Source organism: Zasmidium cellare (assembly GCF_010093935.1).
Source record: "Zasmidium cellare ATCC 36951 unplaced genomic scaffold M409scaffold_6, whole genome shotgun sequence".
In the NCBI taxonomy this organism is placed as follows: Eukaryota; Fungi; Ascomycota; class Dothideomycetes; order Mycosphaerellales; family Mycosphaerellaceae; genus Zasmidium; species Zasmidium cellare.
In genome coordinates, this window is record NW_022986950.1 from 769,078 (window position 1) to 780,342 (window position 11,265).

Genomic DNA, 11,265 nt, shown 5'->3' on the forward strand with positions numbered 1-11,265 from the left:
ACGGAGGGGCAGATGATCGAATCCTTTTGCTTGTCAGTACTTAATTTGCGGTTGCTTCTGGCTCACAATACCCCAATTCCTCTCCGATGGGTTGTCTTGTTTGTGTGTATGAGAATGTTACCTTTCACGCGAAGATATACTATGGAATCAAAACGGGATATCTTTTTTGAAGCTATACTGAATGGCTCAAAATAAGTCAAAACTGAATCTCATCGCTCATGGAGCATCGGCCTCATAGTCGTGTGAAATATCAGACGCCATATGGTGAGCCGCCCCAAGGATAGCCTGGAGGATTGGTTGAAGGGCCGGTCTGTCGGCCTCCGCCTCCACCGCCGCCCTTCTCGTTGACTGGGTATCTCATTGTGGCTTTGTTGTCTTGTGGTGAAGTTGAAAGTGTTGCAGTTCGAGTCGTTGAGTCTTGGTGCTTGAGTGTGAAGTTCGAGGCTGATGTTGATGCAGGAAAGAAGAAGCTCATCGCGGCTTGATATATGCCAAAACCCACATCGTTGAATGACTCTAGACGCCTTTCACGATACTATCCAATCGTCGCGGGAGAACCACAACGTACCTTCGCCCAAGAGTCCTACACGCAGCATTCCCAATCCCAAACCACACATCTCAACACCGACCGCATCACTCCAACGAAATCTTGAACAAAAACGCCGGCCCCCTCTCCCTGATCCCCATTTCTTTCCAACCATGGCTCCTCAGAATCCTCGCCATCTTCACGAACCTGTGCGGATACGTAATCACCGTCATCTCCTTCCACCCACACTCCCTCGCATGATTCTGGACCCTCCCCATCAACATCGGGAAGATTCCCAGTCCGCGACTCTCTGCCTTCACGGCAGCGACGCGGAGATGAAAGAGTTCGTACCCGATTTCTGGTTGGAGGCAAGGGAGGCCGTGGAAAACTGCTAGTGCGGTGGAAGGGTTTGGGGTGGGCGAGGTGCTGGCGTAGGCGATGATGGCGTGGGGTTGGGCCATGCCCCAGTGCCAGGCTGCGAGTTGGCTGGACGGGGCGGTTTCGGGGGGTAGTTTGGCTTCTTCGTCGAGTTGTTCTTGGGGGACTTCGCCTGGGACTGTGTCGAAGATGTCTTGGCTTAGGTTGAAGAGCTTTTCGATTGCAGAGGGGTCGTCTTGGTAGTTACTGGAGTCGATTACGTGACAGTATAGTTGAGGCTTGGGGTCTGGGGTGGCCATAGCATTGGTTGGCATTCGGTACTATCGACTTTGTAAATTTGTTGATCGATGTTTGTGTTAGAGAGGAACGAGCGTCGACCTTCAAGCTGAGGTCGGACATGACTCATCTCGAACGCATTCGCTTCCATGCTCTCTCAAAGATGAACGTTTGAGTTCCAAATTCAACGCTCTCCGATGTGCTTGAAACCTACAAGTCCGAATCTGCAACTGCTACAAGCACGTGCCGTACCAAGGGCACAGAATGCCAACAAGGAATAGTCGTTGTGGGTACTTAACATAGCTGAAAATGACAGACTTGTGAATGAGCTTCGCAGGAACTTTGCGATCGGCAGGCTCTGAGTACTTTGAGAGCCAGACTGACATAGATTCCTCCAACCGAGCTCGCAGCAATGAGTACCGCAACAGGTAGTGAGCCCCCAAACAATGTCAGTGTCAGGCTGAAGCTTGGCGCAGAGATTGACCTCGCGATTCGCGAGAGCAAACTCGTGCGGCTGAAGTCGCTGTAAGCACCCGTCTGGTGGTGATCAAGAGAAGCAAGACCTTAGAAGGCTGATCTCCTGGGCCTTTCACAACATTCCACCACAATGTCGCAGAAATGGGGAACAATCCTAGTCATAGGCGGCGCCGGACGACTGGGCTACTTCGTCATTCAAGAACTCCTCAAACAGCCAGAATGCGGCCGCATTGTATCCATCAATCGCAAGCTTCACGAGGAAAATCAACATGAAGTTGTGGAATACAGAGCCGTGGATGTACGAGCTGCAGAAACCCTGCGTACATTGATGTACGACGTCAAGCCCGAAGCGATCATCAATACTGCCGCTCCTGGACATGTCGATGGATCGACGCCAGTGAATGAGTTCCATGAAGTGTTGGTGACGGCACAGGCAAGTTTGATCGATCTGGCGAGGCTCGTCGGTACGAAGGTCTTTATCACCACCAGCTCGGCGAACGTTGCGGGCGGCTGGGAGCATGTCAGTATCGACGAGACAGCACCATACTGGCCGGAAACCTCGAGTTTTTTTCCCTACTGGATTAAGAAGGCTGCGGCCGAGCGCGAGCTGCTCGCAGCAGATTCTCCGACCCTGCAAACCGTATCGTTGAGGCTTCCGTTGATCATTGGCGAGCGAGACTATGCCTTCGTGCCCAGCTTGCTAAAGACACTCGAGCAAGGTCAGACTGGGGTACAGATTGGCAACAACACTGGCAGGCTGGCGACAATTTCAGCAGAGGATGGCGCCGTTGCTCATGTGCTCGCTCTCCGCAGATTGCTCCAGCCAGGGAACGACGTCCACGGCCAGATCTTCTACATCACTAATACTCGAGCTCTTCCATTCTGGACCATGGCGCAGATCGTGTGGACTGCGGCAGGTTGGAAGAAGACGAGGGAGCCCTTCGTGGTTCCTGAGGCTTTGGCCATGTGCATGGCTTTGGTTTCCGAGTGGTTTGTGTACCTGACGAGCTTTGGGAGGCGTGCTGCGGTGTTCAACCAGAGGGTGGTCTATTTCATGTGTCGTGAGTGGACGTATGATGAGAGCAAAGCGGAGCGAACTTTGGGATTTGTGCCGAAGAATGATGTTGAAGAGCAACTCAAGAGGAGCGTGGAGTGGGAGTTAAGAAAGAGGAAGAAGTGACGAGCATTAAAAAAATCGAACCTTTGCTCTCTGGCTGTTCACGACCTCAACACAATGCTGCTGTCCCCCTTTGCCGTCACTATTCGCTGTCTTGCTCATTGCGCTGCTGTTGTCGTCTTCTCTGCCACCGGGAATGGAGATAATAGCCCAGAACACTGACGGCGTTGAGAATAGAAATTACTGTGCCCACCCACGGAGGGATGGATGCAAGCATGCGGTCGAGGAAGTGCTTCTTTTTCTCCGGAGATGTACCGGGCCCATCCGATGCGTCCACGTAACCAAGCAGCCGGATTCCGCCTTCAATGGAATAAGCAAACCAGGTGAACGGACTTTGTGACAACATCAAGCGGACAACGCTGCGTGCGAGAACCATGAGAACGAGTGCAGGAAGTCTATACTTCAAGACGTCCCACGGAACAGTGCTGGTGACGTGCAGAGGACGCCCGCAGGCGTTGTGGATCATCTTGTTGTTGTACCGGCTCATGGTGAACATGACGACGCAGAGTAGAGCAATGACAGTCCAGCCGAAGGCGAAACGGTCGTACCACGCCTGACTGTTTTCCGTGCTCAGATAGCGTGCGTAGAAAAGAAGACCTGCGTTGGCCATTGCCGCCGACGCTACCGGCAACAGTGGAGCGAGGGCGTAGATTCTGGGCAGTGGATGTCGATCCATGCATGGGCGCAAGTCGACTTTGGGCGAAGGAGCCTGCTCCTCTGACTTCACATCGTCCTCGGGGAAGCCAGTCTCCGTATTCTCGCTCTTCTCATTGGCCTTGCTTTGTTTCGCCTCAAGAGGCACTTTGGGGCCATCACAAATCTCGTTGTGCTTTTTGAAGACGTCGAGCATGCACTCGCCCATGAGTACGACAGCGCTTGGTGCTGCTGAAAGATGCACGACGCTACCCATTAGAAGCCACCAGGGCGAGGCACTGGAGATGGCAGTCATAAGCCAGTAGAACAGCGGTTCCAAGATGGCGTAAGACAGAGAAGTCTTCAGAACGGCAATCCATTGCTTACGCTCTGCCGAAGGGTGTCCTTTGAAGTCAGGCCTGGTGACAATCCACTCATCGAACTTGAGGAAGTAGTCTGATATCAGTGAGGCGAATACGAAGAACGACTGGTGATTGTTAGTGTCAGAGGATATGGCTGTCCGGGTTGTCCTACTTTGAGCATAACATGCAAGACTTCAGCCGTTGCTGTGAATTGCATCGCGACAGAAGTTGGACTAGTATGGAATATGAGTAGAGTGAAGCGAGAGATGAGGCAGAAGCAGCGTTTTAAGAGGCGACGAGGAGATACGGGTTTGCCTCATAGCGTAGGATTCTGTGACGCCAAGCGCATGCCGCCAAACCGGGTCCGCGGAAGGACGCTGTGGCAGTGTTCATTGGGGCCAAAGACTCTTTGCTGGAGTTTGTATTGATCGGCAATCAATGTGGTGTCTGGCAAGGCTGTGTGATTGGGGGAGATCCTCAGTGTTGTGAGTGGGAGAAGGAAAGGAGGAAGTCCAGTTGAACTCGACCGGATATCTCGTCCCAATACGGCCTCATCAACCGGCTTCCTTGGCACTCGGCTCATCGGAATTGAGTCCGCCCTCTGTCCCAAAATTTCCTTTGGCTCTCGCGATGAACTTTACTCGCAACATTTGCAGCAAACAACAGCCATGGGTGTCGGTCGTCGCATGCAGAAGCAGGGTCCGCCGCCAGCGCTGGACGAGTCGCTAGTCACTAGAAAGCGGAAGCTGGCTGCTCCCACGAATGGCGCGATCAAGAAGCAAAAGACTGCCGAAATCAAGAAGCCCATCGCAAATGGCAAAGCCAAGAAGGCGGCTCCCAAGAAAGTCTCCAAAGCACCAGAGCCTGAACCTGAAGATGATGGACTCTCTGATCTTAGCGGCGACGCTATCGATGACCCAGATATCATGGAGGACGAGCTGGACGGGATAGAAGAGGCAGATCTCGACGATGCAGACGATGACGAGATCGACGACGATGCAGACGATTTCGCGAATGCGCTGTCAGGATCTGATGAAGATGTCGTGGATTCGGACGACGAAGGTGTGCGGCATAAGAGGATGTGGTCTGACGATGAAGACTCGGATGCGGAGGAAAAGCTCACGGCGGCCAACATTGCTGGTCTGTCGAGGAAATTGGACCAACAACGGGCACAAGAGGCAGCAGAGGCGGAAGAAGAACTGAAAGACGACGCACTACAAACCAACATCGCGGCAGCCGATATACCGGACGATGAAGATGGGCAGAAGGCGAGCTTGCTGGCCCCCGATTTGCAGCTGCTTAGGACGAGGATAACAGAGACAGTGCGTGTCTTGACGAGTTTCAAAGACTTGGCAGAGCCTGGAAAGAGCAGGGCCGAATACACCCAGGCCCTCCTGCGAGACATTTGCACATACTACGGCTACTCGCCCTTTCTGGCGGAAAAGCTCTTCTCGCTTTTCCCGCCCCAAGAAGCACTGGCTTTCTTCGATGCCAACGAAACACCTCGACCAATGGTCATTCGCACAAACACCCTTCGCACACACAGACGAGATCTGGCTCATGCTCTCATCAACCGCGGCGTGACTCTGGAACCCGTGGGCAAGTGGTCAAAAGTTGGTCTACAAATTTTCGAATCCCAAGTTCCGCTTGGTGCTACGCCAGAGTACTTGGCTGGACACTACATCTTGCAGGCTGCGTCGTCTTTCCTCCCTGTCATGGCCCTCGCGCCTCAAGAGCATGAGAGGGTTCTTGACATGGCAGCTGCTCCAGGTGGTAAAACGACACATTTGGCTGCTCTCATGCGAAACACTGGCTGTATCTTCTCCAACGATTCGAATAAAGATCGAGCCAAGGGTTTGATCGGAAACATACATCGCTTGGGCGTCAAGAACACCATTGTATGCAACTACTCCGCACTCGAGTTTCCGCGTGTAATGGGTGGATTTGACCGCGTGCTTCTTGACGCTCCTTGTTCTGGAACCGGAGTCATTGCCAAAGATGCCAGCGTCAAGACGAACAAGACCGAAGCCGACTTCCTCCGCCTGCCCCATCTTCAAAAGCAACTTCTGCTTGCCGCTGTCGATTCTGTGGACCATGCCAGCAAGACCGGCGGCTACATTGTCTACAGTACATGTTCCGTCACCGTCGAGGAGAATGAGCAGGTCGTACAGTACGTTCTCAACAAGCGACCCAATGTCAAGCTGGTCCCTACCGGTCTCGTCTTTGGCAAAGAAGGTTTCGTCAAGTACCAAGCGAAGCGCTTCCACCCGTCCATGAAGGAAACCAGGCGCTACTATCCACACGCTTACAACGTCGATGGTTTCTTCGTCGCGAAATTCAAGAAGACTGGACCAACACCGCCGAATGCCGTCAAAGCTCAGGGCAGTGCAGAAGAGAAGAAGCAGCATGCTAACGGCACCAAGGAAGAGCAATACGTGGATGATGATGTGGCTGATGAGGTGGATGCTGTCGACGGCGCTGAAGAAGAGGAGTTTGGTGGATTCGATGAGGAGGAGGACCAAAAGTACATCGAGCGGAGTTTGAAGAAGCAGTTGAAGAAGAAAGGCATCGATCCTAAAGCGACCAAAGCAAAGGCTGTCAAGAGTCTTTCGAAGTAACAACGCTACTATATTGGCCTGCAGGACATTTTCGTCGAGGACATGACTTCCCCGTGAAGCTGAAATCCATGAGCGTCCAAATTGTTTCCCTGGCTCTGTAAACTGGACTCGATAGTGGTGATCAAATCAGGTGCATCTCTAGATGGATAGCAAGGGTGCTGTGCGGCCTCTCGCCAAGCATCAAATCTACGCGAACAGAAAGTTTGCAGCTGCAGCTGTTGCTGCGCCCCAACCTCGAGAGAACTTATATCCCGTTCGACCAGCAATGAACCACCCGCCGTTTGAAACACATGAATCCAATGACAACTTTATTGAGCGACAGTGATGGCTCCCAACTCCGCAGTTGCGTCAGCAGCGCTCACGACGGACGACGGACGGTGTGTGAACTGTACCAGCATTGACTTCTTCCTCATTTTCGGCCATCAGGCTGAATGCCATTCAATCCCGCCCACCGCGATCAGAGATGCAATTGGAAATGAGCACCACTGCCCTATATGCCGACTGCTCGTCTCGACTGGCAAGAAAATCATCGGGCGGCCGTTCTATGTTACTGACCGCGATGGGATCCAAATGCAATTCTTTTCGAACGAAAGTGGAAGGAGCCTGTCAGGGATGTGCTTGGGACTATCGTCGCTGGGGGCGGGTCACTGTCCGTCAGGATCTGGCCTCCGCCGTCACCGTTCGACACAGCTGCAAGAATTGAATTCTATCTCTGTCCCATGTGGCTGGACGAAGACCAAGGATGGCATTCGGTCTCTGCCCGTTTCGTGCTTGAGATTCAGATCGACCTTAGCCTTTGCCTTCGTTGGCTGGCAGATTGTGAGGGTACGCATTCCAATGCTTGCCGCAAGGTCCTTCATTTCAGCTCAGATCTGCCGCCAGACTTTCGGGTGGTTGACGTACGAGACGAATGCATTGTCTCGCCTCCCGTCGGCTGTCGTTATGTCGCTCTTAGCTATGTCTGGGGGCAGATCGAAACGCTTTGTCTGACGCTGGATAATGTAGAGATGCTTGGATGCCCTGGCGTTCTCGACCAGCATGCTCTGACCAATGCGCGAACGATTTCAGATGCTATGATGGTCGTATCAAAAATGGGAGAGAGATATCTGTGGGTTGATCGACTGTGCATTGTTCAAGACTCGCCTACCAAAGCAGCACAGCTACAAGCCATGGATGTCATCTACGGCGCGGCTTTGCTTACGCTGGTTGCAGCAGACGGCCCAGATGCAAATGCCGGGCTACGTGGCATCACACCCGGATCAAGATCTCTCCCTCAGCTCACAGACGTGGTTGGTGAAGATCTGGCATTGACGGTCTCTTGCTCAGCCCCAACCGACCTCAGGCAATCTGCCTGGAGCTCACGCGGATGGACGTGCCAAGAGCAGCTCCTCTCTCGCAAGTTTTTGATATTCTCAGAAGGCCAAGTGATGTGGCAGTGTGGATCTTGTTTCCTTTGCGAAGACACAGAAGCCGCCAACAAGGCTGGCTCACTGACCCGTCTCGATCAGGTGCAGATTGATACCGGTGTCACGTACGCAACCCACGCAGTCACCCATTTTACTCAACCTACGCACCTCTATCGGCCAAAGATCTTTTCACAGTACTCTTCCATCGTTCGTGGCTTCACCAAACGCCAGCTCACCTATCAGGATGATCTCTTGCCTGCATTTCAGGGGTTCGGCAGCATCCTCGAGCGCAGCTTCAACTGCAACTTCATCGCAGGCCTCCCAGAAGCGTATCTAGACCAGGCACTGCTCTGGCTACCCGGGGTCATGCAAAAGCGAAGAATCACCTCATCGAACGACTGCCCGAGCTGGTCATGGGCTGGATGGATCGGCCACTCTCGATACGACGATACCGAAGACGATAATCGAGAAAGAGTCGTGCCCGTGACCAGATGGCGCATCCTGGAGCGCAACGGCACCGGCATCGGAATTCAAGAAGCCTGTCTCGGCCTGTCACGAACACGGAACACATTTCTCTGGGTCCCTCTCTTCGAGCTCCTAGCAGGCCGCCTCAACTCAACTCCAACCCTCCACCACTCCCTCAACCCCGGCCTCTACCTCCAATTCTGGACCTCCTGCGCCTTCTTCCGCATCACCATCCGCACCAGCCCACCGGACCAAAACCACACATCCACGAACCCCGCCTTCCGTGCCCTCATCAACTCCGCGTCCTCTCGGTCGGGTGCCTATGCCGGCCACCTGACCTTGAACGGACGTGGGCCTACATATCTCGTCCCTGAACGGCACGAGTTCGTGGTGGTATCGGAGGCGCAGCTGACGGGGTACGATGCGGTGAGTTCGAGATATAGGGCTAGTGAGAAGTGTGATATGTGGAATGTCTTGCTGGTGGAGTGGGATGAGAGGAGGGAGGTGGCGTATAGAGTGGGTGTTGGGAGGGTGTTGAAGAGGGCTTGGAATGCGGCGAAGCCTTCTGTCAAGTTTATTAATCTTGGTTAATGGTAGATTTCAATTTGAAAGTCTAAGTCTTTGATTTCTTTTGTGCTTCTGGGTACTCCCTCACTAACAAAGGATGTTTTGTATATTCGAATCATCCCAAGTCAGATAAACGAATTCGAGAAGCAAAAATAGGAAGATTCAATCGATATCCATCCCAAATCCACCTCCTCCCGTCCAAGACTCGAACCCGCACTCTTGCACCCGCAGCCCTTCAGAAAAATTAGCAAAAGAACTAGAACCCATATTTCAGAGTTCTAGAGAAAACCAACTTAATGGTTTTTCTTTTTTAAGTGTTGTTGTTTGCCGCCGGGATTCGAACTCGCTTCCAAGTCACGCGCTTTCCGACTGCGCCATTCTATTCAATCAATCAGCTTCATGTCCCTCCCACATCAGTCTGGGCTGATGTGGTGATGGGATTGAATTAAAACAAACTATATTATTTAGAGATCTCTCACCAGGTTATGAAATGCTTATTGAAAGCATAAGAACTTTTATTGAGCAGAGGGTGTATCATGTCGTTAACCACTTGTATACCTCGTCCTTTTGCCTCTTGTTCTCTTCACGCCATCCATGTTCGTATGCCGGGGTATCTCGATCTGTTTCTATTCTCTTCATCAAAACTTCGTCCATGAACGGGAAATCCTTCTGTTTGTTTTATAGTCCCTGTCGTGATCATGTCTTGGGCGACGACCGCTTGTCAACGCACATCTGCATATTAATGCCGTACAACGCTGTGACTATGCACAGGCCGCCAGCAATGTATACAAGAATCACACCTGCATTTCGGTCAGCTTCTTGTACCTAAGATTTCGTCCTAGAGGACCTCACTGATTGTGCTTTGTAGCCCAACCCCTATCGCATCGATTATGGGGACGCTGACGCCACTGGCGAGGGCGGAGAAGGTGTACTGCAGGACGTGTTTGCTTGCGATGGTGGCTTGTCGGTCGTGTGGCATGACCTCTGAGTTTTCGTTAGCGATGGGTCTCGAGTCAAGACTTGCACTCGGCTTACCAGCACAATAAGTATTCAACCCAGCAAACGCCGCCAGAATCCCCGCCGCGGAAAAGAACGCCGTGACAATAGGCAGTGCAAGACCACCGACATGCTCCTCGATGCCCCATCCGAATATCAACGACGCCGCTGGGATGATCAAAAACCACGATGCAAAGCCGGAACGAAGCCTGTCTTGTGGTAGACGAAGGCCATCTCGTCGCTTGATCCATTGCCGAACGGTGTGGTCGGAGAATCGACCGCCGATGAGGGTACCAATTAAGAAGCCGCCAGCAGGAGAGAGATAGAACAGACCGGAGATGAGAGGGGAGGTGAGGTTGTATTGCGAGACGAGGATGTGGCGCGGGCTGGAGAGAAGAGCGTATTGCGACCAGGAGAGGAGGCCGCAGGCAATGTCCTGAATGGCGACTGTCAGCTCGAGGCCATGTAATAAGTGTTACTTCGACGCTTACCGTGAGCACAACGTTGGGATACTTCATCACCCTGATGACGTTCATTGGGCTGAATGCGCGGAGGATATGCAGTATTGGATGCCCATCACCAGTCGACTTTGGTAGTTGAGGGTTGCTACCACCCTTTCTCAGGACGAGTAGAGATAGGATCAGAGCAAGCACCGTCATGCCAACTTGAACCCAGAGGATGACCCTCCAGCTCACGTAGGTCACAACGATGCCTGCCACGAGCGGACCGAGTGGTGGGCCTAGGACTGTGCCACAGAGGAAGAAGCCGGTAGCCGTGCCTCTTGAAGTCTGATGTAAGGTCAGCTTTATATCTTGTTCCTCTGTGGGTGGCATATTCTTACAGGCGGGAAGTACTCAGCCAGGATTGCTTGACCAGTGACATGGAAGAACGTTCCTTGAAACCCAGATAAGATTCTGAACACGATGAAGCATTCAAGATTCGGCGACAAGGCTGCAGCAATGGTGAAGAGCGTCAAGACAACGATGCATGTGTTGAATGCAATGAGCCTTCCACACAACTATGTCACCGTTAGCATTAGATTCCCCGGAAAGGACATGATCATACCAGTGATATCGGCCCCCAAAGAAAGTTCGACAGTCCCATCGCAAATAAAACTCCCGCACTGGATGCATTGACAACATCCGCCGTCGTCCCAAACTCGTCGGCAATCTCGCTAGCAGCAGAGAACAGCGAAGTCGAGCTGAAGCAAGCAGCCAGAGTGGCAAAGCTCGTCGTGAAAACTACCAGGCACTTTTGTAGAGTCGAAACATCGTAGCCAGGCGACTTTTCATCGAGATCAGATGCTGAAGGGCTTGGGTCTCTTGTCGTGGATTGGGGCGTTTGAGCTTCGAGGTCGGATTTCCCCATCTTGCAAAGTTTTGGA

The 11,265-nt window shown here is 52.6% G+C and overlaps 6 protein-coding genes across 6 annotated transcripts; 3 read left to right on the top strand and 3 right to left on the bottom strand.

Moving 5' to 3' along the window:
• Positions 1–633: 633 nt before the first annotated feature.
• Positions 634–1,203, bottom strand: M409DRAFT_19024 (uncharacterized protein; the record flags this gene model as incomplete). The annotated part of the gene is made up of 1 exon (XM_033804746.1): positions 634–1,203. The coding sequence occupies one exon, from the start codon at positions 1,201–1,203 to the stop codon at positions 634–636; it is 570 nt and encodes a 189-aa protein (XP_033671940.1).
• A 584-nt stretch (positions 1,204–1,787) lies between these two features.
• Positions 1,788–2,837, top strand: M409DRAFT_19025 (uncharacterized protein; the record flags this gene model as incomplete). The annotated part of the gene is made up of 1 exon (XM_033804747.1): positions 1,788–2,837. One exon carries the CDS (start codon positions 1,788–1,790, stop codon positions 2,835–2,837), a length of 1,050 nt encoding a protein of 349 aa, XP_033671941.1.
• Positions 2,838–2,916: 79 nt separating this feature from the next.
• Positions 2,917–4,046, bottom strand: M409DRAFT_19026 (uncharacterized protein; the record flags this gene model as incomplete). Its single annotated transcript, XM_033804748.1, has 2 exons — positions 2,917–3,954; positions 4,002–4,046. The coding sequence occupies 2 exons, from the start codon at positions 4,044–4,046 to the stop codon at positions 2,917–2,919; spliced, it is 1,083 nt and encodes a 360-aa protein (XP_033671942.1).
• A 451-nt stretch (positions 4,047–4,497) lies between these two features.
• Positions 4,498–6,447, top strand: M409DRAFT_19027 (uncharacterized protein; the record flags this gene model as incomplete). Its single annotated transcript, XM_033804749.1, has 1 exon — positions 4,498–6,447. The coding sequence occupies one exon, from the start codon at positions 4,498–4,500 to the stop codon at positions 6,445–6,447; it is 1,950 nt and encodes a 649-aa protein (XP_033671943.1).
• Positions 6,448–6,771: 324 nt separating this feature from the next.
• On the top strand, positions 6,772–8,909 carry M409DRAFT_51281 (uncharacterized protein; the record flags this gene model as incomplete). Its single annotated transcript, XM_033811759.1, has 2 exons — positions 6,772–7,272; positions 7,419–8,909. The coding sequence occupies 2 exons, from the start codon at positions 6,772–6,774 to the stop codon at positions 8,907–8,909; spliced, it is 1,992 nt and encodes a 663-aa protein (XP_033671944.1).
• A 672-nt stretch (positions 8,910–9,581) lies between these two features.
• On the bottom strand, positions 9,582–11,249 carry M409DRAFT_19029 (uncharacterized protein; the record flags this gene model as incomplete). The annotated part of the gene is made up of 6 exons (XM_033804750.1): positions 9,582–9,685; positions 9,738–9,869; positions 9,921–10,317; positions 10,373–10,669; positions 10,723–10,899; positions 10,947–11,249. 6 exons carry the CDS (start codon positions 11,247–11,249, stop codon positions 9,582–9,584), a joined length of 1,410 nt encoding a protein of 469 aa, XP_033671945.1.
• Positions 11,250–11,265: the final 16 nt, after the last annotated feature.